Source organism: Fringilla coelebs, assembly GCF_963513975.1.
Source record: "Fringilla coelebs genome assembly, chromosome: 7".
NCBI lineage: Eukaryota > Metazoa > Chordata > Aves > Passeriformes > Fringillidae > Fringilla > Fringilla coelebs.
This window is the reverse complement of record NC_140035.1, coordinates 13,733,231-13,758,597: the sequence shown is the minus strand read 5'-3', so window position 1 is coordinate 13,758,597 and position 25,367 is coordinate 13,733,231. Positions and strand designations below refer to the sequence as shown.

At 41.6% G+C, this 25,367-nt stretch overlaps 1 protein-coding gene across 2 annotated transcripts in view; it reads right to left on the bottom strand.

Annotated features, from left to right (window-relative positions):
* Positions 1–22,335, bottom strand: part of GYPC (glycophorin C (Gerbich blood group)) — a 30,476-nt gene extending 8,141 nt beyond the window's left edge. For both annotated transcript variants that reach the window (XR_014616316.1, XM_084209566.1), the window contains exon 1: positions 22,142–22,335. Coding sequence is in view for 1 of the 2 variants with exons in the window: in XM_084209566.1 (XP_084065692.1) it covers positions 22,142–22,175 (34 nt within the window). In the remaining variant the exon portion in view is untranslated. The remainder of the gene's footprint in view (positions 1–22,141) is intronic.
* Positions 22,336–25,367: the final 3,032 nt, after the last annotated feature.

The window sequence follows — 25,367 nt, the reverse complement described above, 5'->3', positions numbered from 1 at the left end:
GGCACACCAGTGCAACTGACTTGTATGTTAACATAGCCAGTGGTGACTTGTTCCTGCTAAATTTGTCGGTAAATTTGTTAAAATACCTCCTTCAGGTCCAACTTTCCAATAAAACTTGATTTTTATGAATTTTAGTAGTTCCCCCCCTCCCCCTAGTTTTAATTTATCCCCTTCAATTTTGGCTAAGGAACACTTATTTGAAGAGGGCAGGTCCAGCAGTGAAAATCTTTGCTTGAGGTTCAGCTCTCTCCTATTCTCATGATGCACTTTTCTGACAGTTGTAATGATTTCTTTTGTTGTGCAAATTGCAAATCTGAACCACTAAAAGCCATAAATCACTTCCTGCCCCAAAATTCTGACACTAGCTTTAAAACAATTTTTTTTTAACATTTACACTTGCTTTATATCTGAGCTTCATTCAAGTAGATCTTTCCAGTTCTTTACAATGCCAAGGACTAAATGTGCTTTGAAGACAGAAAGTGAGGTTTTGGCATGACTTTGTGACACCAGAGAACAGGTCTTTAAGGAAAAAACAAAGTTTAATGGCAGTCCTCATAAAGATGCAAGACTTATCAGCGAGCAAGACTTCTACTTTAGAAAAATGCCTTAACCATGTTAAGACATTCCAACTGACAAGCTGTTTAACTTATACGGTGGTGGGAAAGGGCATATTCATCCCCCAAATACTTTCTCCCATTCAGCATAGAAAGCTGAGAGTTTAGATCTTTCTTCTTGCAGGAAACAATACTTTCAAGTGATTCTGTGGCTACTATCAGTGACACATGGAATAAATTCGTAGAAAGCTTCAAGCTTTCCAATTTTCAGGCATAATTTTTGCCTGTTAAATTAGTTTCCATTAAAAAAAAATCCAGTATTTGTACTCTTGGTGGTTCTGCAGTCAGGACCTTAGTCAACAACTTAAGCACCTACATGCTTGATTGCTATGGATTTACATGGGAAAAGCATGAAAGGAAAACCATACCTGCAAGGGGATCCCCATTTGGCACATTTGAGAGGAATGACCCTACAGGACAGATCTGGTGTGAACTGCCAAATCTCTACTATGCAATCCACAAGGGCAATTTGATGGTATAACTGTAGACCTTACCCCAAACTTCTCAAGGCCTCTCCAATTTCCCAAGATAAAGTTCCAGACTGAAGCTGGCAGTGTTGAGTAGAGAATGAAAAGCCCGAGGTTACCACCCACATTGTCTTGGCTCCCATGCAGCTGTGGGTGATCCTGCATTTGGGAGTTTGTCAGGCTGAGTGAATATAGAGATATCTGTGTGCGATGAGCAGCTCTGACAACACAGGCTTCAAATCCACTCGACAGCAGCCAGGCAGCACTGCTCCTGCTCCTGTCTTTTAGGATCTTACTACCCACATGCTTGTGTTTTTGATTCTTAACAACCCCAGCATCTCTTATCACGATGCTCCATTGCTGACTGCTCTGTTACCATCTCAGACAAAGCCTTGGCTGCTAAATTGCACTCAAGTAGGTCTTTAAGTGCTTTCTTGCACAACCCATTCTCCCTCTTGATGTTCCTGTTCATTGCATGAGAAGTGGTTTAAATTCATTCAATCCATGTGAATTGAAATCCTTAAGGCACTCATTTCTTTCTCAGGGCTTTCCTAGGCATGCAGACTAGGAAATACACAGGAAGATTTCATCTCGAATCAGCTCACCTAACCACTTGATGAAAATCTGCTGTTAACGAGACTTTCCAGATGAGGAACAGTCCACCCTTACCTCAGTGTATCCAGGGATGTGCTTTGGAGAATCACCCCAAATACTGACTGAGTTGTGTAAGCAGTCTCTATCTGTAGGCTGAAGTATGTCTTTAGAATTTGGCTATTAAATGTTTAATGGCTTTGTCTTAAACATTCCTACTATCTGTCCATGCATGTCCAGTAAACAAGGGAGATGTTCAAATTGAATGATAGTTCAGGAATCCAGTTCATGGTTCAGGCCAGACAGAGCTGGAATTCAGAGGAGGGGTTTACCTCAGTATTGATGTTCTTTGCTTCTTCCATGCATTTGGAAGATAACTTTGGTTAAAAGACAAATGAAATACAGTTTACTCAGTAATACAGAGTCTAATAAATTTTTGTCTATTTTTTTGGCTTGTATCAATTGACCTAGCACAACGTACCATAATAATCTTGCCTTATTTTTAAAAAGTTGTGACTTAAAAAAAGAAGACTGCCTTTTTATTGAAAGAATTTAGGTGAGGTTCTAATTGCCTCCACTCAAGATGATACTAAGGTATTTGATTGGGTTCAGTAAAACATCATAAATTTCTGAAAGCACTGAGGAATATATGGAGTCCACCAGGCAGCTTTTGTAGTTGTTAAAACCTTTTCTATAACTACTGCAATTTAATTTTCTAAAATATTCTTTATATATTAAAAAAATTACATTTAACATATATTTAAAAATATATACAACATTTTATATTTTATATATATATAAATATATATATAAAATATAAAATATAATATATATTTATCATAACTGTTCCTTTCCAAGGGGCTCTTTTTGTTCTTTGTATGCTCTTCTGCAGTCATGGCTCCTCTTTGACTGGAAAAGCAGGTCCTAATGCGTCCCTGTTTTCTCCACTGACGCAGGACATTTCTTATCACACACTTAGTAAAGAAAAACTAATGAAGTCTTAACACCTCCATTGTTTATGCAACTATGGTATGTTCTCCTTGCCCTTTGGTTTATATTTGTGTCTTGCCAACACACTGCATTCATGAGAAAATCATTAATCTATTAACCTCAGCACACCAATTTAATTTACAAGCTATAGTTAGAACTGGTTGACTGCAGCTGTGTCTGTAAAAATGAGTCGAACCAACTTCTGAAAACTTCATGTTAGAAATATGTTAATTGCTCAAGCTGCTCTCTGGCCCGTTACAATATCAGATGCATCACACTGAGGCCATTCTGAGCGAAAAAAAAGTCATTACCTATTTTAATATTTGCCAGTAAGTGTGCAGGGCCCTGCCAGAGCTGCCTTCTCTTGTCCCGAAGGGTCATTAGCCTGAACCCATCAATTTGACATATTCGGCTGAAAAAGTCATCACCATCTCCCATTAGACTATGAAACACATTAAGGCTGCTCTTTCAAAATTAAGGAACAGTTTCTCATCTGTCAATCTGGAAAAGAGACAGAATAATTTGGCTGCCACTTGTGTACTAAATTATTATAAGGAAAATAATGGTGTCATATAACAACAACAATCACATGATCTTTTGGACAAGTAAATGGATTGTGTTGAAAATGAAAGTTACATCATGCAGATTAAAAATACCTATGAAATTAAAATGCTCTGGGTCCAATTCTCTTGTTATCCCAGCTAACAAGTACTTTGTCATTAATTCTAAACAGACCAAGTACAGTTTCATTCAAATAAAGGTCTGTTCAAGATTTTTGACACTTTATAACACAGAAAGGATAAAAAGCAATTATCAAATCAGCTTAATTAGGTTAGGATTGTCACATTATTTTAATTTCATTTGATTCTAGTATATAGTGTTAGCAAAATAGTTTTTCACCATTCTAGAATGTTATGAAGTAAATAAGAGAAAATCTGTTTTACAATGTTTGTGGAAGAAATGGTTTCATTCACACAGTTTCTCCTTTTGTGAAGCTGAATTGACATTGGGTCTTGGGGAAAAGCAGAGATGGAGAGATACACTAAAAGTCATCTTGTCAAAAATAATCATATGATATCCCTTAATGATAAGAGGGAAAAGGAGAAAATATTAATGAAATTTGGGAAACTATTTTAGGTTAAAAATAATAAGGATATTTTAAAAGGAACCGATATTCTATATTTTGAAATTAAAAAAACACATATCAAATTTTAAAAGAGGAAAAAAATGTTTTAAAGGACTATAAACTAAAAAACATACAGATTTTTTTAAACTAAATTTTCCATTTATCCCCCAAAAGAACTGAAAAAGGACTGAGAGTGCCCTCAAATTCCCCTTTCAGTTTGAACAGTTTGAACCATGTACTGTTTTTTCTGGTTTTTTTTTTTAGTTTGAAGTTACTGGAGACTAACTTCATTACTCAGGGTTGTTGAACCCTGAGAACTGCCACCAATTCTGATGGCAATTAAGTCCATCTGATAAGTGTATTAAAATGGTGAATGCCCCCTTGGAAGTGCTATAAATGTTGCAGTGACCAGTTTTTGCTGTGCTCCTATGGGAAAGCTGCTCAATGTCTGAAGACCAAAAGTTGCCTTCTTATTGTACAAAGGTGCATGAAGTGTGAGAACCTGGAAGAAGGTCCAATCTATTGAAAAAATGCTCCATGTGGCAATTTGGAACTTGTGTCCTGTTTTGTCTCTTTCATGTGTATAGTTACATCACTGCAAAATTTCCCTACTTTTCCATGGAAATAAGGTGATGTAACCAGGCCATCATTTATATTTTTCCTCTATAGTGCTCACAGCCAGCTCATATACAACATCTTCCTGGGGAAGATAAATTGACCTGGAATTGTTTCATTGAGAAAGGAGTGACAAATGGAGTGTGAATCAATCTCTCACATACAGTCCATGATCAGGACATTTTCCTGCCTTTGCCTCTCCTCCCACCTTTTCCCTCTTCATCAGAGTACTCCTTTTGAAGGCTTTATAATTGAGAGGGTTTTGAAAGAAACACGAAATACCCAGTGAATCTGATGATTCTTGCTAATTTCTGCCCGACTTTCCTCCAAAGCCAACAATTTTAAGTTCTATTCCTTTTTTGTTGAACCAAAATGGGAACAAACCAGCCATTTGCTCCTTCACTGAGGTCAAAGCTGAATAGACAGGAGTTGCTGGCTTAACTGATTAATCATTGCAAATGTTGCCATAGGTAATCCAAGCAGCTGACCACAGACGTAGTGAAAGCCCATCTCACGACCTGTAGCTGATATTTATGTTATAATTCTCAAGAAATAGTTCATGAAAACAGCATACCCCACTGATCTAAACTTTTAATGTTAAAAACATAAGCATAAAAATTTGAGTCAGAACCTTTTAGTGAACAGTCAGAGGCCAAGAGATCTTGGAGTAGGTCATTATTCCTTCCCAGTCCCTTGTGTAAGTGGTTACATGAAGCAGTAAGACAACTTAACTGCTAAACTGCTTGTAATTATTTACCAAGACAAGCTTTTAATTTGTACCTAACAGGTCTAGCAGCCTCAGACCAGGCTCTCAAGCCTTCTGATTGTTTCTTAAGAGGATAAGGTGATCTCAGTTTCTTAATGTTGTTGTGCTTGATTTTATGACTGAAATAACTTCTAAAGATTAGGTTTTGGTTTACATTTGAAACATGCCCTCTTTTATGGACATGGCACTAAGCATTTATGGATTTGGCATGAAGACAAACATTAGTTAAAATTAGTCCCTTAACTAAGACAGTCAGAACTACTTGCTAGAATTTGAAACATTTTCATCAAATACATTCAACAGCATTTTTGCACTGATTTTCTCTGTTCCTGCTATCTGTCTGACTGTCCTTTTATCCTTCACAAATTTTGACTCCATTATTCAACTCCAACTCTTTTTAAAGGAAAAGCTGGCAGAGATAAGGACTGCTTCAATTTTCATGAAATCTGCAGACTGGAGAGAAAAGGGAGACCAGAGTAGCCCAGCACTGAAGGAAAGGCAGTGAGGACTCAGCATTTTTAAGCTCTGTTTCGCAGCAGTCAGTAGCGCATTAACCACGAGCTTTCCAGCCATCAGGACAGAGATCCAGAAGCCCTGCAGGTCCCCCTCCCCATGGGGAGCTGCTGAGGGAAGGAGCCTCTGTGTACTGGGGGTGGGATTTAGGGGGCATAGATCCAAAAGCAAGAGTGCTCCACTGACTCTGTTGCTGGCAGAAAACTGATTTTAAGAAACACAGACACGCTGAGATATAGAAACATGGCCATTATTCTATTGAGGCTGATAAATGCCTATTGCTCATTGAGATGAAAAAGCTTGACCTTGTGCTCAAAGTAGAGATGATATGATCAAACTACACATAATGTCACCTAGAAACCACCTGGAAACTGGTGAAAGCCTGATAATATTGTAAGAGTTCAAAGAATGTAGTATCAGGCTCCCATCCTTAGAAAAGCATAATAATTTTCCCAACATGGGCAGGTTTCTTCATTTATGCTCATTCTCACTGTCAATATTTTGTAGCAAAGTAGTCCAACAGGTGATAATTATTGGAAATGGGAGTTCTCTGTGCTCTGTCCCCTGGCTTATTTGATATGAATTGTATTCAGCTCCATCCAGCTCATACACCAATGCTTGCCTAAGGCTGTCTACTGTGCGTTGCAAGTGGAAATGTCAGGTTGTTTAGCATATGTTCTTCAGGGACACAGAGATCTTTCCTGGAGCACAGATGAGATTAATATTATTAATGGAGATATCTGTAGTGGAAACAATCTTCCAAATGCTTTGAATATTGAGCATATTAAACAAAGAAAATAAAACATATTGAAACACCTTAGAAACTTGCAAGGCAAATAGTGGCTCAGGGCAACAATATTTCTTATTTCCCAAGGTTTCTTCAATGAATATGGAGATTTCTTCTGCGTATCTGCTCTAAAGACAGAGGCCACATTATTATCTGAAAAGCATTTACCTATCAGTTCAAGCTGTCTGAACAGAGTTGAGAAATTTTAGCAAAACTTCTTTACCTATCATTCATCTGAGCTATTCTAGACAAATTGTGCAATAATTGTTGGGGGGAAAAGGAAAAAGGATCATTTGTGTATTATTTTTGGACGACTGACTGCCATTATTTGGAAAATAGCACATTGAACACATTAACAGAGCTAAGCATGAAAAGACCTGCACTGAAGCCATACACTGAATGTTTTTCAGCACACAAATGTATTATTGTGAAATTCATTAACAGTGTATTGCTAATGTCAAGGACCATGTAGGTGGGAGGCTAATAACCAGCCTGACGAGATGTTTGACTGCTGGAAAGGAGTCTGTGTGATCCCAGCTGTCTCTACAGGTGCTGCTGAGGATACTGATAGCAGTTGGTCGAGATGATAGCTGTGTGTCTCTTCCAGCTGGAGCTATTCTGTCCTGTTCTGTTCTGACATGCCTTCTTGCAAGAAGTTCTATTCAGCCTCCACACGGTGTGGTGAATCCTGGAGTATGGTGTGGGAATTCCCTTCCCATCAACCAAAAAGCAAACATAGAATAGCTTAAAGAAGCCTAGATTTCTATAATTAGGGAAAATAAATCCCAAACATTATTGTTAGCACTGCTTAACTATCCCTTTGCAAAGCTTGTGCTGAGGGCTTAACCTCGCTATGAGATAGTGAGACCCTTTTTTTTTTTTTTTTTTGCAGAGCTTTCAACATGCCTGGTCAGAAGGGCCTGATATCTCCTGTAGGTGCTTAAATGGGGTCTCACCCTCTGTGTTTTGCCTGTTAAGTTAGAGTCATGTTTATGGAAGGAAACAAATCATGCCAAAACTCGATGCTGCTACATTCTTAAGTAGAAAAGAACTTCATTTAGTTTAATCTCTCAATAAGGAGTCCTTTTTACTGTTCCCTTGAATGGCTCTCTGTAGACAGGGTTGACTTTCATGCAACATGGAAAATCAAATTGATTTCCAAGACTCTTGTTTCTCTTTCAAATCTGGTTGAGACTGGTCAGTGGACCCAAAAGTTCCTGATGAGAACTGGCAGATGGATGAGCAGATGATTAGGCAGACAGACAGCAGGAACACATAATACTCATCTCATTACAAAACTGGACTGAAAACAGAAGTAGCAGTGGGTACTTGGCTAATATTCATATTCTGGTCATCAATTTAAAAAATCCCATGTTTTTGAAACCATTTCAAAGCTTGTAAATGACATCCTCAGTAGTTTAAACAGCAAAGGAAAAAACAAAGGAACATTGCTGAGACCTTTTTCCAGCTCCTTTTTTTGGTCAGAATGCTACATTTCTATAGTTTGGACTGTATTTTGAACCTTTAAAGCCAGATTCAGTTTGGACAGCCATGGAAATTTCAATGGAGGATTAATGTGTGTCATTAAGCAAAGAAATATGGTCTAGTAGTTTTCAATAGCAACAAATGCTTGCTATGGTACTTCTCTGACCAACATATTTTTCACTTACTGTAAAGCCTTTGGGCTGCTCCAAGTGTGTGAAATATCCATGGAGGAAAGCTGACAGTGAATAGTGATTTGAGCTGGCCACTACATTCCTGCAGCAAAGGGCATTCTTGTTCCTAAACATTTTCCTTCCAAGCAGAAAACCAGGTCACCAAAAGGAAAGCCCCTTCCCCCATTTAATATTTATTTATTTATTCATATTTACTGTTTACTTAGAAGGCTATTTACTTATTGGCAAATTGATCCAAGTCAATCTGTAGTCTGACTGTCATTAACAGGGAGAGGTTTGCTAGGTGTAGACAGAGAGGGCAAAAAGCAGGAATGCTCTTTTGAGTGGTTGAAGTACATCAAAAATCTACATGCAGGCAAAACAAGTTCCCCAGAAGAAAAGCATGAAGAGAAAAGCAGTTGGCTAAAGCTGCAGACTTCTTTTCTAGAGTGCTCTGAGCAGAGCAGAGAACTCCAGACATTCAGAGCCCAGTGACTCCTTTGAACTACAGTAGAAGGCCATGGAAAGAGCTGGGCTTGGTATTTCCTGTGTAAGATTTTATTGGAGTGCACTCAGAAGTCAGGTCCCTCTCTCAGCTGTCAGATGGGGACCCAAGGGCAGAGCTGTTACCCTGTGCCATCCTTCCATCCTTCCTTCGGCCGTGCAGCTCCTCCACAGCTGCATCAGCAGCCCTGGGGCTCTGTGGCCAAGCAGCAGCAGCCACCGCTGGCTCAAAGCACTGTTGGCACCTTCCCAACACACCAAGTGAAACAGCAAGTGGTTCACACCCAAGGTGGGATCAGCAAGAGCTCTCACTGCTAAACTGCTTCTGCTTCCTTTGAAATCCGTTCTCTCACACATTCCACCTGCTCAGTTGGGCTGATGGTGAAAGTTTTGAAAGCTCCATTTTATTAGTATGAGAAACAAGATAGAATCAAGCCAGGAACATAACATATAACCTCTGTACGCCTTCTCTGCTTTCCAGCTTCCTAGTTTAATTCACCAGTTGATACTGCCTAACAGGTTGCAGAAGTCTGCCTTCTCAAGCAGTCATGAGACAGCCTGCAAATTTCTCAAAGCACTTTCATAATATATCAAAACTATTTACCACTGCCTTCAGAGAAGTATGCTTTGGAACAGTCTCATAAGGTCAAGTTATCCCACTGAAACACCTATTACTATAAAGAGAATGAAAAGAAAAAAATAAAGAAAAATGAACAAGCCAACAGCAGCAGCACAGCCCTGGAAAATATGAAGTCATAAGTAGAGTTCAGCCAGAGCAGACTCCCATTAAATTTTGTTTAAGAGCCAAGTTCCACCCTGAGAAATGTGTGAGCTGCAGTTTATTTCAGGGGGAGCTGTGCTGTTCTTCATGCCATGGCAGCACTTGGACACAAGCATGTATCTGTTACAAGAGAGGAGTAAAGCCCACTTCCTTTTTGCATTTTTTTGGTTCTCTCTGTATAGGTCAAATAGAAAACTTAAAGGAGTGGATAAAACAGGCCTCAGGCCCCAGATTTACAGGGCTGCTCTGCTAATTTTAATTCCTTCTTCCACAAGACCTGAATATCTGCCTTTCTAAATCCACCTGGCTCCTTTCACGGGACGTGGTAGTCTTTCCCTCTTCCCCTGCAACACCCACGAGTGTTAAACACACAAGCAGGAGCTCTAAGGGTTGTCCTTCTATCTTCTTTGCTCTTGAGAGTCCCTTTAGGAGAGAGTCAGCAAGAAGTGCTCCCTAGGAGATGCACATGCTTTAGAAAGAAGGGTCATACACAGCAGTCTGGCTTTAACTCTTTAAGACCTTACACTGCACATTTTTGCCAGAGAAGTAGGTGGTCTGCTTAATGAGGAGGGAAGAAGGGGTGGCAGAGCTGTTCCCTACCCTGGCTGCATTCCAAGACACGGGCTAGGCTTACCAGCATCTCTGTGCTGTGCTGGGTTGCACAGCTGGCTTCAGACAAAAGCCTTTATCATTGCTGGGGTGGGCAGCTGCTGCACAGATGGAGGGGACAAAATGATAAAGTCATGGTCACACAGCCCTGCAGGCCCTGCAGGTACCTGGGAGAGCTGGACAGAGGAGTTCCCTGCTCCCTGCCACCAGCTGTGCATTCAGGAATGCTGAGCTTCAAAGGCTGAATTCTTTCAACTCCAAGTTAAAAGATCTCATTCAAGAAGAGCGGCAGGCAAGGCTCAGTCCCGCCAAGCGCCAAGTCCGGATGTGAGCAGGAGGTTAAAGTACTTCATATGAGAAACTCTGGTAAATGCAGAAGCTTTTATACCCCAAGGCACCCATTTAAACTCTGAATTACTAATTCTGGCTCAAAACTTTCCCATTCCTCAGACCCCTTGATGGTCAGCCTGGGCTTTAACTCTCCATTAAGCATCTGCTACTGGCTCTGGTGGGTAAGACAGCCCATCAGCTCCATGCAGCACTTCCATGGGCAGAGATTAAAAAAATTTTGAGTTCTGGTTAGTCAAGAAAACCCAGCACCATCACCATCAGGACCAAACCCACCCTGGCCATCACTTGTCATGGATTCTGTAGCAGATGGGAAGAGGTGGCACTGTCCCTGGGAAAGGAAGTCTCTTTTCCTTAATGCTGGTTACACCAGCATTCTGCTACAGAATCAGATGGGAAGAGGTGGCATTGTCCCTGGGAAAGGAAGTCTCTTTTCCTCAATGCTGGTGTAACCTAACAGCTGGTGAGGGCTAAGGGAGACACAGGCAGCTCTGGTAATGCTACAGCATCACTTCACTGTGCAATGGCAGTGAAACAAAGGACGGGGAAAATTGGTACCAAATCCCATCAGCTAGAAGATGGATTGGAAATATCCCAGCAAGGCTGGGGAATGGAAAAGACAGATGTGTGTGGCCCTGGGAGTCTGGAGAGATGTATAGCCCTTGGGCACAGCTGACACGCCATGGCTTTGTGCCTGTTAAGGGACAGAGTTTGCATTTCTTGCTACATCTCCTCTGACCAAGGATATTTTAGTGGAGGGGGGAGTGGGAGGAAATTATCCTCTAAGGGATATGGATGCTCATGTCCACAGACAGCAAGCTGGTGCCCTGAAGTGCCAAGTAGTGGAAAGCAAAATCAATTGCAAAGCCGAACACCCACATTTATCTGTATTTCCCTGGTGAACTTCCCTTGGCCAGCCAAAGTCCTGGACCTTGTTCTGTGCTGCAGGCAGCAGGGCATGACCAGGGAGGGTTGGTCCTCAGCTTCTTCTCAAGTGTGAGCTGTGAAGGAAATCACTTGGGTGGAAAAGGGCATGTGCTACCTGTTAGGGTTTCCAGGTCTCTTTTTCTCATTCAATGAGGAAAATCTACCCTTCTCTTCTGGGATAAATCACAGAGACAATCTTCAATTACAGAGCATGTGCTTTTCCCCCTCCCACATCTCCCCCCAATGACTGCTGCAGTTTCATATCTGACAAAAATAGCCATCCAGACCTCCAAAGGGAGGGGCTTGTATTTCTCCCTCTGGCCATCTACAGCAGCTGCCAGCTCTGCAAGGCCCTGGGGCTGCACCACGATTGAGGTGGGGGGAAGAGTCAGCCAGAGATTTGGTACTCAGATCACTTAAAAACAGCACAGTGGGAGCAGCAGCATGGAAGTTACACTGCTGTCTGTTCTGCTGCTGGACTCTGGAGAAAACAGGACACAGGATATGCTTCCTGTCTGGGGAAGGCTTGTAGCAGCCTGGGAAAGAAGGCATGACCTTTTCCTTAAAGGAAATGCAATCTGTGGAGAGGAATAGGGAGGAAAAGTCCAGGCTGCATTTTTTTCTTAAAAACAGTGTCACGCAACTGCACCTCATCTCACTTTCTCCCCTGTGTTTAAAGCTGATCTTTATTCATTAAGCAATGCCACATTTTAAAGAGTTTCATACCTCTCTGCCAACCCATTGTTGCTCCAGTCAGTCAGGAACCTTCTGACACAAGTCAGAGGCTGTTGCAATGAAAGGTTTCATTCATTGCAAGCAAAGGAAGCCAGAGGAGGTACCTCGAGAGCAGAAGGGCTCAGCTCATGCTCTGTTTCCAGCTCACAAATGGTTATGTCCCCAGGATGCTGAGATTAAGCATCTCACACAGAACATGGGAGGAGGAAGAAGAGTCTTTGTCTGAGAGTCACAGATTTTAATGGATTCCAGAAAGGAAATCCTTTACCCAGGAGCAACAGCAAAGTTCAGAGAAATGTAAAAGCATTTATCTCCCCAGTTATATTCCTGCCTGCCAAAAGCAGGAGGGGTGATTTACTCCTCCTTGGTACAAAGAATCCCTTATGGATCATTAATCCACAGGGGAAATGAGCTCAGGAGCCGCAGACATCTTTTCTTAATGTGCAAGAACCTTGAATCAGCGGGAAGTTTTCTTTGGGAGCACACAGGATCAGTTTATCTTTCTTTGCTCCCCACTACCCCCAGTCTTCAATAGTGTTTCCTACAAGAACTCTAGTTACCATTCATTAATCACTTTGCCTTCAATAAAATCTGTGGTGATAGTAGATGAGGCTGCTGTGAGCTAAACCAAGGCATTTGAAGCATTGTAGTATCAAAAAATTAGGATCTGAAATCAGCAAATTCTGATACACAGTCCAATCAAATCAATGTGAGCAATCTCAGGTTTCGGGGTACAAGTGTCTCAGCAACAGATTTCAGCACTGCAACGGCAGCTTGCAGTAAGTGAGGCATTTCCTGAGAAACTCTCAGAAATGGGAAGGACACAGAAATAGTTAGGTATTTGTTTACAGGCCAGGATCTCAGGTGATCTTAGCTGATGAAGTTTTCAACATGTAAAGTTGATGAAGTTTCAAACATGCACAAAAACTTATGGTAGGAAAGGGGTTAGATCTTGTAGACACCACTTGTTAATAATTTCTCATTTCTTTAGGAGTAATAAAAACAGTCTCATTTTGCTCACTTTGATTCTGTGAAAGCACCTAAAAATATTTTTATAATGTCTAAGTTGCCAAGTGAGGAACATTATAGACTGTCTCTCTCTCTATATATTCACAATATGCAGACATTTACAATATGCTACTATTCTATGGTGGATGGCATTTTATGTTTTTTACCTCAGCAAAAAAGAAGTGCAGCAGGGAATTACATTTCTGTATTCAAATCTCTCAAGAAGCACGCCATACTTAGATTTGCCAGGTTCCACATAAGCCTGGTAAATACACATCCTTGTTACTGTAAATGACTTACAGAATCAGAAATGTGGCTGAAATGTCCTTGGGTTTTATGCTCTCGTGTGTGTCTGCATGTGCACACAGCATCCTTTATTTTGGCTCTTTGTCACACAGTTAGGCTTTGACAAATTGAAAAGTATTAAGATTAGAACAATCATGTTTACAGGTATTACCACCTGCTACTTCATTTCTTCCATGGTGCTTAAATGTTCAGGCATGTGGCTTGAAACACGGTACCTTTAATGCACTTAAAAACCCTGCTGGATTTCCAGCTCCCTTTGATCTCCACAGTCTAGAGACTATCTCAGAGAATACAAATAAATGTGTTTAGGGGAAAAATATTTTCAAGGAGAAACCCCTAAAGTCCTTCCAGCTTGATATGCATTACCAGTTGATGTCATACCTAAGGTTGTTTTTTGCATTTTATCTTCATGCTTCAGGAGGCTGAAATCTCTATCCAGAATCAGCAACTTGATGAGGTAACCTGGGAGGACAGCTGTGGTCAGTGCCACACGAGCACCGAAGTGTCAAATAATTATTTGGTGATTCTTGTTTAGAAAGGAGATGGAGGGAGAGATCATTCTGCCCTGAGAAATTTACATACTAAACAAAGTAAACAGCATATACTTTTGCAATGAAAAAGACTATTTTGTCAAGAGGAAATGGGAAGGATGTGAGTGGAAAGCTTGCTATTAATCATGAGTAGGAAGGAGACATTAATTGGAGAGGTGGAGACAGAGGAAAGACTTAAATAACCAATGGTTTGAAAAAAGCAGCTTCTTTTGGGGGCTGTACAACACCAGCTTTTCCATCTCTCACCATGCCAAGTCACCATGTGGTTGTGGCATGGCTTGGATTTGTAGTAATTTCATATTGTCCCCTGTACAGCAAGTACAAATCAGACCTGGATTTTTGGGTCAGGGTGTGGGATGGTGACTTGGGAAGAGGTGTTGTCAGGAATCAGATCCATTCAGTTACAGGAAAGGTAAGAAAGAAGGGTATTTGCCTTTTTTAAAGGATGTTTGTGGGTCCAGTCACCACCTATAGCTTGAGCTGTGGGTATTCTGAGTAGACAGCTCTTAGTAGGAGGTGGTAAAGTGCCAAAGGCAATCAGCAAAGTCTCAAAAAAATTAATTTCTTCACATTAGGTGGACACAGTCTTCATGAGAAGGACCTAGCAAGCAGCCTTTGAATCCTAATACCATGGAATGGGTTGGGTTGGAAGGGGCCTTAGAGAGCACCTGTTTCTAACCACACCCCCACGGTCAGCTTCATCTTCCACTAGACAATGTTGCTCCAAGTCCCAGCCAGCCTGGCCCTCTTCTCCCTGACCTGGTGGTGTTTTTCTTCTGGTGGCTTTGGTGATGTTAGCAGAAGTTGTTCCCTCCACTCTTCTTCATAACTGGAGCAGGGATAGGTTGAGTAACAGGAAAAGTGACAGTGTTCAGAGCACACTGAGTGGTTTTCCGAAAGAGTGAAAAACCCCTTTTTCCTAAAGCAAAGGGGAAGCTGGGACTTGATTCCCAACTGCAGAATTGTTTCCTGGTGTAGTCAACACATTATGCAGGGTTTTCTGTAGAGAGAGATACAGCCTAATTCTGTGTATAGCCCCTCTTTCCACCAAGGGCTTAAATGCCACTAGTAACTGGTAGCATAGCTTCTTTAAACCCAAAAAAAGGTCCCTATGAGTTCAGTGTGGGGAAAACTGGATTTTATGCAAGAGAGTCCAAAAATCAAAGGCCACTGATGTAATCATGGAAATTCAAGAGGGATAGACACTAATAATCTCTCCCAATCATGCCATTCAGAATGTAAAAAGCGTGTCCCAGTTGTAAATAAAAAATTGCTATGTGATGACAGGAAAGATCTGGAGAGGGGAGGTGTTGTTTCATAGCAAGCTGTGAAGATGAGAGAGCAAAGAGAAATCAATAGAGAAGAGGGAGAGAGGAAAAGAGGGCAACTCCCAAAGGAAACAAAGCCTCAGCCCAGATGGTGACAGGGAAAGATCTATGTTTTCCTGACCTGTTTTCTTCCTTTTCACTGGCAGGACTGTGGAAGCTCCTTGAGAGAAGGGAGGAAATGGTATTTAACAGCTGGGACCTCTGTGTCTCTCATGTTCAGAGATGACCATTTACTTGTGAGCTAAGAAAAGGACAGGTAGGATTAGGAGGTGCAGAGGATATCTGAACTAGACAGCATGAGAGAGCAGGTGTGAGAGAGGCCACAGATACATCAGGGATTTAATTTCCTGCTTGCTTTGTAGGATGGGACTGGGAGTGTGCTCATTGCCATTACTTGCACAAACCATTGACAGTTAAAAAAGCAACCTCAGCTAGCTCATTGGTGCTGGTTTTAAAGTTTCAGGAAATAAAAAACGAGACTGTTTCATAATAAATTGGTAAACTTCTAGCCCTAATACATGCTATTAAAATCTTGAAAGCAGAATTCAACAATATAGTCTAGAAGACAGAAATAAAATATAAAAATCCAGCATGTCATTTTAAACATCAGAGTTTTTGAAAGTGTACACAAGTTTCCTGAACTCTTGATGACTACATTTTATGGTAACTCTTCACCATCCACTAGAAATATTGTTTTCCTCTACTCATTCAGACAGATAACTCTTCAATCACTTGTGTTTAAATGATTTGTGGTCTATTTGTCTCACCTAAGGATTATTTTGGTTTACCTAAAGTCAGCCATGAAGACCTGCTTTTTCATCCCTTCTTAAGTGACTGAAATTTTTGAAACATCCAATTAGCAGACAAGAAGCATCTTACTTTTGTCTTAGTAAGAACACTTTTCACAGAAAATGAGATGAACCACACAGAAGTTTGCCTACAAAAAAAACTTAAACTGGAATAACAATTCTGTAAGATCTCTTCCAGCATAAATTAATCTCCTCAACTGTTTGAGGGGGTTCATAGAATCATGCAATATGATTGAATTGATTCTTGAATAAGTATTTTGTTTCCAAAGGAGGGTAGGTTTTTAAAAAAACAACAATAAATATAAAAAAAATATAAAAAAAAGGTTTGGTGTTACTGAAAGAGCCTCTGCTCACAAGTGTGAACACCTACACATATATGATTTGATGTCTGATTCTGTATGGCTGTGAACTAGTCACACATGTCCTGTATGATGTGGATTGGCTCATAAAACTAGGCATTTTAAACATGTAGTCCCCAGTAAAATAGGCATTTATCACTCCCAATAACAAAGAACTGTCTCAGGGTGTGTTCAAATGCCCCCCTGCAAGTTACTGATAAAAAGCTTAACTCAGTTTCAGGGCTTATCTGGAGAAAAAAGAGGTAGAGACCCTCATGAAATAACTGAATTCTTTTTTCCCTCTTAAGATGAAAAAGAGAGGCAGAGGAAAGGAAAGAAAAATCACTTTAAAACTCTAATGCAGCAGAACAAGTTTAACCCATTGAGATTTTTAGTGAAGTTTTCTGCTTCATCAGGAAGAACCCTGTGGTGAAACATATGTCAGAAGAGAAGAAGATATGAGAAACTGGCATCCTTTGCATATGAGATGATTAATTAAGAGGAAAATCACTTAGCCAGCTGTCTCATTGGTGAAACTACACGTGCAAGGTACATCTGCAATAAGGGATCAGTTCAGCACAGGCAGTGCATTTGATTTCCATGCTAAGATAGGAATCTGGTGTGAATTAGATTGTGCTGACTCTTCAAGAAACGGAGGAGTCCAGATCTTATTTCAGCATGAAATTATGAGCTGCATGTCTGTTGTTATAGCACTGCAGTGTTGGTACTTGATGCAGTTATCAGTTACAAACAAATTATCCAGAGAAGAGAGGCCTTTCCTCCATACATGTTCATAAATTGTTGGTAAACAAAGCCTGATTTCTCCAAGTGACACTTTTCTCCATTCTCCAAGTAGTTTTCAGAATGCTTAGCAGCTGGTGAATTTTTCATCTACTCATTACTGGGGTAATGGTGTCAAATTCATCTGAGTTAGAAAATTAAGGAAGCAAAACACAATTGTCTGCTGCCCGAACACTTGCCCTCTAAAGGTGTTTCTATATTCTTGTCACTGTGGCATCTGGGTTTTTCATGGATTTTCTATCACAACTTGTATTTGAAACAAAAAATTGTAAACAAACTTCCTACTCATGTCAAATGCTGTTTTCAAAAGCTTTCTGATCTTTCTGTGGGAGACAAGCAGGTCAGTTGCTAAATAACTTCTGAGCTATGTTTTTTTTCCTGAGCATGCATTACAGAATTAGGCAGTGGGAAGCCAAGAGCAGTTGCACCAGTGATTCTGCTGGAATCGAACCAACTCCTACCTCCCCAGCTTTTCCCAGCTAAAAGCTGCCTCACCAGCAGTGTCCATGGAGAGCAGTCATTCCTCTCCCACCTGTAATCTCTGCTCTTTACCAGCCTTTTGAAGAAGAGGTGGCTGTACAGCACCTAGCACAATCAGATCCCTCTGTTGGCTTGAATTTCTCCCTGCTATAGGAATACTGATCCCTCCCCAACAATAGAGGCAGGCACTGCACAGAGCACACACACAAACAGACTTTCATTAGACAATGCAGTTCTGAAAGCCTGTTTTACAAAAGACTTTGCTGATTGGACTCAGCCATTTGAACAGCTATGCATACAGGGTATATTACACAAGAGCCTAGAAAGAAAGGTGCAGCAGTATCAGCAATGAGATGCAGACACTGCATAATTCTATGATATTCACAGGCTTAAGCACACAACTAGCCACAACCTGAATCTTTAACATCTACTTTAACATCTACTGTGTATTTATTTTTAATGATGCCCAGCAATGCTGACATTTTGTATTTTAAACCAGCAGACTCCTATTTGGGTCGACATCCTCCCTATTCTCTCCAGCTCAGCGGTTTGCCAACATTTCTGCTGTTAATTACTGAAATTTTAGGTGCAGACTGAGCCTTTCGATTCCCAGACTTTCACATAAATATGTCAGACAATGAGGGTGTCAGGAGAGCCCTGGGGTATAAAGCCAAATTCTCCAATTCATATGCACAGTGGTGGGAAACAAAGATACAAGCAGAGACATTCAATTTACATCAATGCTTGTAGGATACGTTTTGAGATTTCTGTGCTAAAAATGAGAGGTTATTATAATCTGTAGGTTTCCTTGTGTATAAATGCTCACAGGTTTACCAGTGAAGGCTAGATTTTCATAATCAATAGCCCCTGTTTTTGTTTATCACTTACTGTCACAGGCAAGCACTTCTGTTGATTAAGGGCAATGAAATCACATGTATTGCCAAGGTGTGAATAACACAATTAAAAACCTGAAAGGTTCATTCAAGGCTTTTCACAAGCTCTGTGTGAAAGGCAAGTGGTATTGCTCCATGAACATACAAAATAACCAGTTTGCAGCCCCAAAATATATCTCATCATGAGTTGAAGATGTGGCAAGGCTGTTCTCAGAACCACACTCCCCATTCACAGCCAGAAGTCACTCTGCCTTTATCTGAGGCCACCTTTGCAAGGTCTCAGCCTCTCTGAGGGGACAGACACATCCGTGACTCATTTTGCCAGAAGCTCCAGCTGTCATTGGGGCAGGTGGAGAAGCTTGGGCTGATGGAGCCAAGACCTCCTGCTTGTAAAACAGAGGCAGCACCAGACTCTGCTCCCCCGAGCAGGGCAGTGCCTGGGTTACTGCTGGAGGACACCTGGCAATGCAGAGGGAGCGCATACAGCTCAAGAAGGCTTTGCTTCACCCTCTTCCTCAGCCTGTTCCTCCCTCTGCAGCTGGGGCAGGGCCTGAGAACCAGCCTTGGTCCTTGGTTCCAACCAATTCTTGGTTTCCTTTTGGGCCAGTTCTTCTACGTTGCTCACAACACACTGCTTCCCTATCCCCCCAGGACAAGGACTTTATCTGGTGATGGGTGATGAGGAAGAAAAGCCCCCACAAATTGTTGTCCTTAACCACTAACTCCTTTGACAGCCGGCATTTGGAGTATGAGAGACCCGAGATAAACATTCCCAGCCCCCAGCCTGCTGGGTACAGATGAAACCCTGTAAATTGCAGAACACCTTCTCCAAAGGGGGGGAACACCTCTGACCCATAAAGACGGCTTTGCACAGATCACTGCCTCCCCAGGCTGAACCTTTGACTTGGTGACGTTTATTGTCCTAATCCTTCGCCTCATTTGAGCTGTCCCACTGCCTCAAAACAGGGTCACTGCAGTCTAACAGGAAGAGGGCACAAGCTGCCAGCTGAATTGAGACTGCCAAATCTGTGGAGTTCCTCAGGTTTCATAGTTAAGTCAGGCAGCTGCTGCTTGTACATGTGAGCAGGAAGCAAATGCATCACGGAGTTACCGTCTCCCTCAGCTCTGTTCTGTGCACAGAGAGCCCACTGAGACATCTGGGGGATATCTGAGCTGGGCATGGGAAGTGCCCAAGGTGAGATGGTGGGGCATCCCCATATAGGGGCAGAATACATTTACAGACTGCACAGAGTTGAGTATTTAAAATCTGAAACAGTGCGGGCTCCTCCCCGGAATGACAGGATCATACTGCATTTATAGAATGAATAAAATTCCTTATCAGCCATGGGTGAACACAAGGAGATAAGCAAAGAACATGAGCAATTAGGTAACTTAACGTTGTTCAGTTGACATCAGTTGGCAGCTGCTCTGTGGTCTCACCTGCAGGTATTCAGCAAAGAATTCATATGTTCAAAATATGTATCAAAAAGTTTTTGATGGCTATTTTATGCATTTTCACACCCATCTCAAAGATTTTCACTGTGGCTATGAAACAAATTTGTTTTCCCAATTATTCTGCTTCTCTGGCAAACATCTGCTGTCCGTGCTGCGCAGTGCCTGTCAATACACTGAACTTTCAGTTGTTTCTTGTCTTGTTTCTTGCAAAATTAGCAGGAATTTTACTAGGATGTAAGACCCTTTTCCCAAAGACCTTCCCTCAAAACTTCAACCATTATCAATGCGCCAAACGTGCATTATACAGAAATTTGTTACTATTAGACTTCTCTTTAACTTTTGTTCCTAATCTATAAATTTTATCCATCTAATCAAAGAAAAGCAAACCAAAACAACACAACAAAACCAAAACACGCAACCAAAGACAATGTATTATAACTATTTTTCAGCCATAATACTCCTAGCTGGATTGCAAGCAATCTATTTTCATGGAGAGAATCACATGATCTTAAAATAGTTCAAGCTGAGAATTCCTGTCCACATTTTGGAAGAAAACCCAGGAGAACCTGATGCATCTGTCTTTTTTTCATTATCAGCAGACAAAAGGCCCCATGGGGCACTAACTCCTCATCCGGTTTCCCCCTGGGGCCTTCTGTGGGGTCTGACAACCTGGGTCTGCCAGAGAGGCTGTCTGTGATGTACTCAGAACTGCAGAGCTGGTCCTGGATGTGTCACTTGGCCAAGGCTGTCACTAAATATACAAGATTGGGTCTCGACCCTTGTTGATATTTCACCATACACAAGAAGAACCTCAGTGAGTCGTGACCACCCTCCTGGGCATGCTTGGAGAGCACCAACAGCAGTAATTTACACAAGCTGTGCTAAACCCAAGATCTCAGAACGTTTAATTAGCCTGCCTGTATCTTTCCTGCCTATAACAGAAAACAAGCTGCAATAGAAAACAAGCTGCAATATTCTAAACCGCAGAATGAAGCAGAATAAAATATAAAGGTAACAGCTAATCTTTCTTGTTGGTTAGAACCTGCAAGAAGGACTAAAGGGTAACTAGAAATTGCTGGTTGGGATTCCAGAGATTCTGCTTGCTGTGTCTTTTCTGCTGGACCAGCCTGCCTCATTCAAGGCTTGGGAAACATGGTCAGTGTCTACAGCCATACAGAAGAAATATCCTTGCAGCAGGATCTGGATCAAACCCTGAATTGCAGGCTGCTCCCAGCGATGCTGTCTGCACTTTCTGCCTTCATTATTGATGCCATCATATGATAAACAATTCTGATATTGGCAGTTTATTTATTAAAAATAAAACAAACTTACTTTCTTCAATTAAAACAAGACAGATCATACTAAAGCCATAAGAAAAAAAAAATCTATAATGCAGCTCCAAAAATTCAAGAGTTTTCCACATCTTATCAAATCATAATCCACCCCTGCCCTCACCTTTCTTTTTAAGACTGTCCCAAAGTGAACACTGCCATAGTGCAGCTGAGCCTCTGTGCTCACTTGACTGTTCGGGCCAAATTCTCTCTTTTAAAATTTCCTGAAATATGCAGAGTTACGCAAACAGAGGACTTGCCCTCCTGTACCCTCTCTTTCTGAAAAACCAACTTGCTTGTCCTTAAGCCCGTGTTTCTAAATTTCCAGGAGCAGAAACACATTGTGGCTTTAAATATAGGCTGTCAGTTTGTGGCTGGAGTCTCACGTTACACACAGACAGCTTGAGACTAAACGCAGGCTGGGCAGCACCATTACTATCTTAAAAAAGCGTCAGCACGCTTTCAAAACGCTCTATAACTTCACTCCTGAAGGCGGGGGGAGGGAAAAACATTCAAATGAAACTTTTCTAAGCTGGGGTTTAGGCAGAAACGTTGCTGACTTTGTTTGGTCCTACTCAGGAGCCAGAGTTTGCAGAGCCTCTTTCAGTTCTCCCCTCACACACGCGCGCACACAAACACAAAGAATTAAGAAAGAAAACAGCTCCTTCACAACTTTTTTCCTTCAGGATTAGTCTCAGGCATTCCTCATTTTTTCCCCCCCCCATACCAAATGCATTAGACAATCTGTTCCTTAAGCGACGAGCTGATAAATCCACTCTCATTGTAAGGGGGAGGGGGGGTAAGGGTACTCACGTGGTTGAGATGTCGCATTGTTTGGGGAACTCATAATTTACGCCTCTGAAAAATGCCTTATTTGTGTTGACAGTCTCTCTGCCCTGCTCAGAACTGACGGCGGGATTGAACAGAACAGCTGGAGGAACCCAGGAAAATGCTCCTCTTGTTCGGGCTCTCCTTGCCTGGCTCCTGACCCCTCTACAACTGGAAAAGGAAACAGCACATGTGTCATTCTCTTTTGCCTGTGCAGCTCACATGAGCGGGGAGGGGCACCCATTTGCAGATAGCAGTAACTGTATTCAAGTTTTGCAAGTTGGATGTATTCCACCCCTCTGCTTTTATTAGCCAGCAACCAGTGGAAAGAAAATGCTCTTTTCATTCTTAGCCAAATCTAGACACACCTATTAAATCCACTTCCCAAACCCCTATCCACTGCTGTTGATTATTTCTTTTAAGTGCAAAACTTGCTGCTGACTCCTTTCCCTACTATTAGTTGGTAAGATTGAAAGTAGGACTTTCAAATTTTGTTGCTCATCATCCCCCTTCACCCTCACGGTCTGACTGATTCTGTCTTTTTAACAGGTGAAAATTGAGGATGGGATTTACTGGGTCAAAGTAGTTATGTCAGCATGTACCATATACTATATGTGCTCAAAACACACATATATATAATATATATAAAATATATACTATACTGTGCTCAAAACAAGGAGGAACCTGTGGCTACAGCACAGGCTGAAGCACAGGTAACTCCAGTCATGGCTCTGACACAGGCTTCCTATGGCACCTTTGGCAAAATGCTTAATCTGCTCCACTATGCCTTTGGTAGACTAAAGATGAGACACCTGGTTTCTCCCTAGTCTTGGAATTTGTATTTTAATGTACAGGCAGGTGTTATTTGTAAATAAGATGCATTTATTGGGCTGCAGAGGGAAATTTGCATACTCCACTGTGAGTTTTTCAGCCTGGACTCGGGTGCCAGCTGCCTTGTCTCTATAGCTGCCATTTAAAGCTATCTGTTTGGCTGTCTGCATGCTGTGCTGCAGTCAGTGGCATGTAGTCACTGTAAGTGTGCATACACAGCCTGTCTGTAGCTGACATGGACTAGGACTTCTAGGTTATACCAGAATACAAGCAATTTTTAATGCATATTCCTTAAACACTAAGGAGAGTGGACAAATTTTCCACATTCCTGGTGTCTGTTATGGAGTCAGGACGAATTAACAGCCTGCCCGTGGCAGCAGAAACACAGCCACCATTGGGATGGAAGTGTAAAAAAACAAAGTGATGAAATTCAGGCTGGGACCATCCTGTTTTGCAAAATTGTCACAGGATATTTCTGTGAAATCATCTCAGTGACCTCCTACAAGAAATCAGTGCCGTGAACTTGGCTCACAGTATTTATTTAACAGCCATAGGATGGAAAGAACAGTGAGTTATTTACATGCCAACAGCAGCTAACAGCTTGTTTGTGAACATGGATGCAGTAAATGACTTCAGTCAGCATTTCCACACTCTGGGCTCGTGGTAGAGATCTCTGGAACATTTAGTGATAGAGCAAAGCAAGGCACAAAACAAAGACAGGGAAATAATAGGAAAAACTCCTGACGTTGCTGCGCTGGCTTCAGCTCCACAGCGTGACATTCATTTACACTTGATAGATTCTCTATTGAAATACTGATGGGTATGTTTTTGGTTACTGCTTCTTCTGTGCAAGAAACACAATGTGCAGGTAAAATTTTACACAGGTAAAATAAGGGCTTTCTGATCTGAGGCATGAGAATTTTGTCATGTGAAGTTTTTACATTTAAATCTTTCATCGTCATGGTCAAGGACAAGTTGGGTGGTCTTGGAGCAACCTGGTCTAGTCAGGAGGGTTGTAGCTAGATGATGTAACCCAAACCATTTTATGGTTCTATGATGCCTAAGGAATTTCAGATCTTCTATTGAGAAAAGATTCCCTAGCTGCTGCAGATGATATGAAGGATGGTGGTCGTGATGACCTTGTGTTACAGCCAAGGGTCTGGACTGTCTTAGGACATTTTGGCAAAATACTCAAGATGGCATGCACAGCTAGATCTTGGTGCTCAGCCCCTCTGCATCTGTGCAACACTTCCTGCATCTATGTTCTTATTAAGGCTGTTCTCTCCCCCACCAAAATCAGTGGAAGAGTTTTACCCAAGTTATGTAGGAGGATTCTGGCAGATACAAACTCACACGGGAAAGTCCCCTTTAATGTGTTGTTATCTTCACTTTTCTAGGGACTTCTGTCTTTGCTTATTGAATGGACTGGGGTTCCCAGAAATCAGAGAGCCATTTCCCAAGGCTGTTTGCTCTCAAACAGGCCATTAAAGAGACCTGCCTGACCTTTTCCACTCATCATTGATGGGAAATATGGGATGTTGTCAAGGGAAGCACCATGCAGCCCAGCATGCTTCCAGGGGAGCCTTGAGACTGGGCACTGAACAAAAAGCATCTCAGTGCTCCCAGCCAACTGATCACGTGGGGCAGGAGGCAACAAAGGAACCCAGAGCAAAAGATGGGAGTGGAGTGCTGGTGGGGAAAATGTGTGATTAATCATTAATTTTCAATTTGACTGAACTCTCTCCTAATCTTTAAATAGCAGTTGCTTCTGGCAAAAAACTGAAAGCTCCCCAAAAGGGTTAAAAGGAGAAGATAACAGAAGGGAATCTGAAAGTAATTTTTATCTAAGGATTGTGGCATTCATACAGGATTCACCAGGTCTGTGGGATAACACAGGTATGTTAGAAAATCTGTGTCAGCTCTGTGGTTTTCTCAGCTGATTACTTGATCTCGAGGCCATGGCGTTCCCATTAACCTACAGAAGTAGTATTGCTTTCCTGCCCTGGTGAATGCTTTTGCATCTCCAGCCTTTGAAGAATCTTTTTCTGAATAAGGAAATGAAAATTCCCTTTTTTTCTCAGTAGTGCTTTCAGATGTGACAGTACTTTCAGGTCCAAGAGTGTTAGCTCAGAAGTGGGACCTCTTTTGCCTCTGATACTGCAATTTATCCTACTTTTCCTAAGCACAGCTATGTAGTGAATGCATGGTCAGGCCCACATAGTTGTTCTCTTTGATGCTATCTTGCTCCAAGATAAATGATATTCCACAGTCATTCAGGCTTGGCAAGCTGATGCAGCATGCTGCAGCTGTTCCCAACAGGAAGGGAGGGTTTAGGCTGCCCTCAGAGGAAAATAAATAAATAAAACAAAGGAAGGAGGCT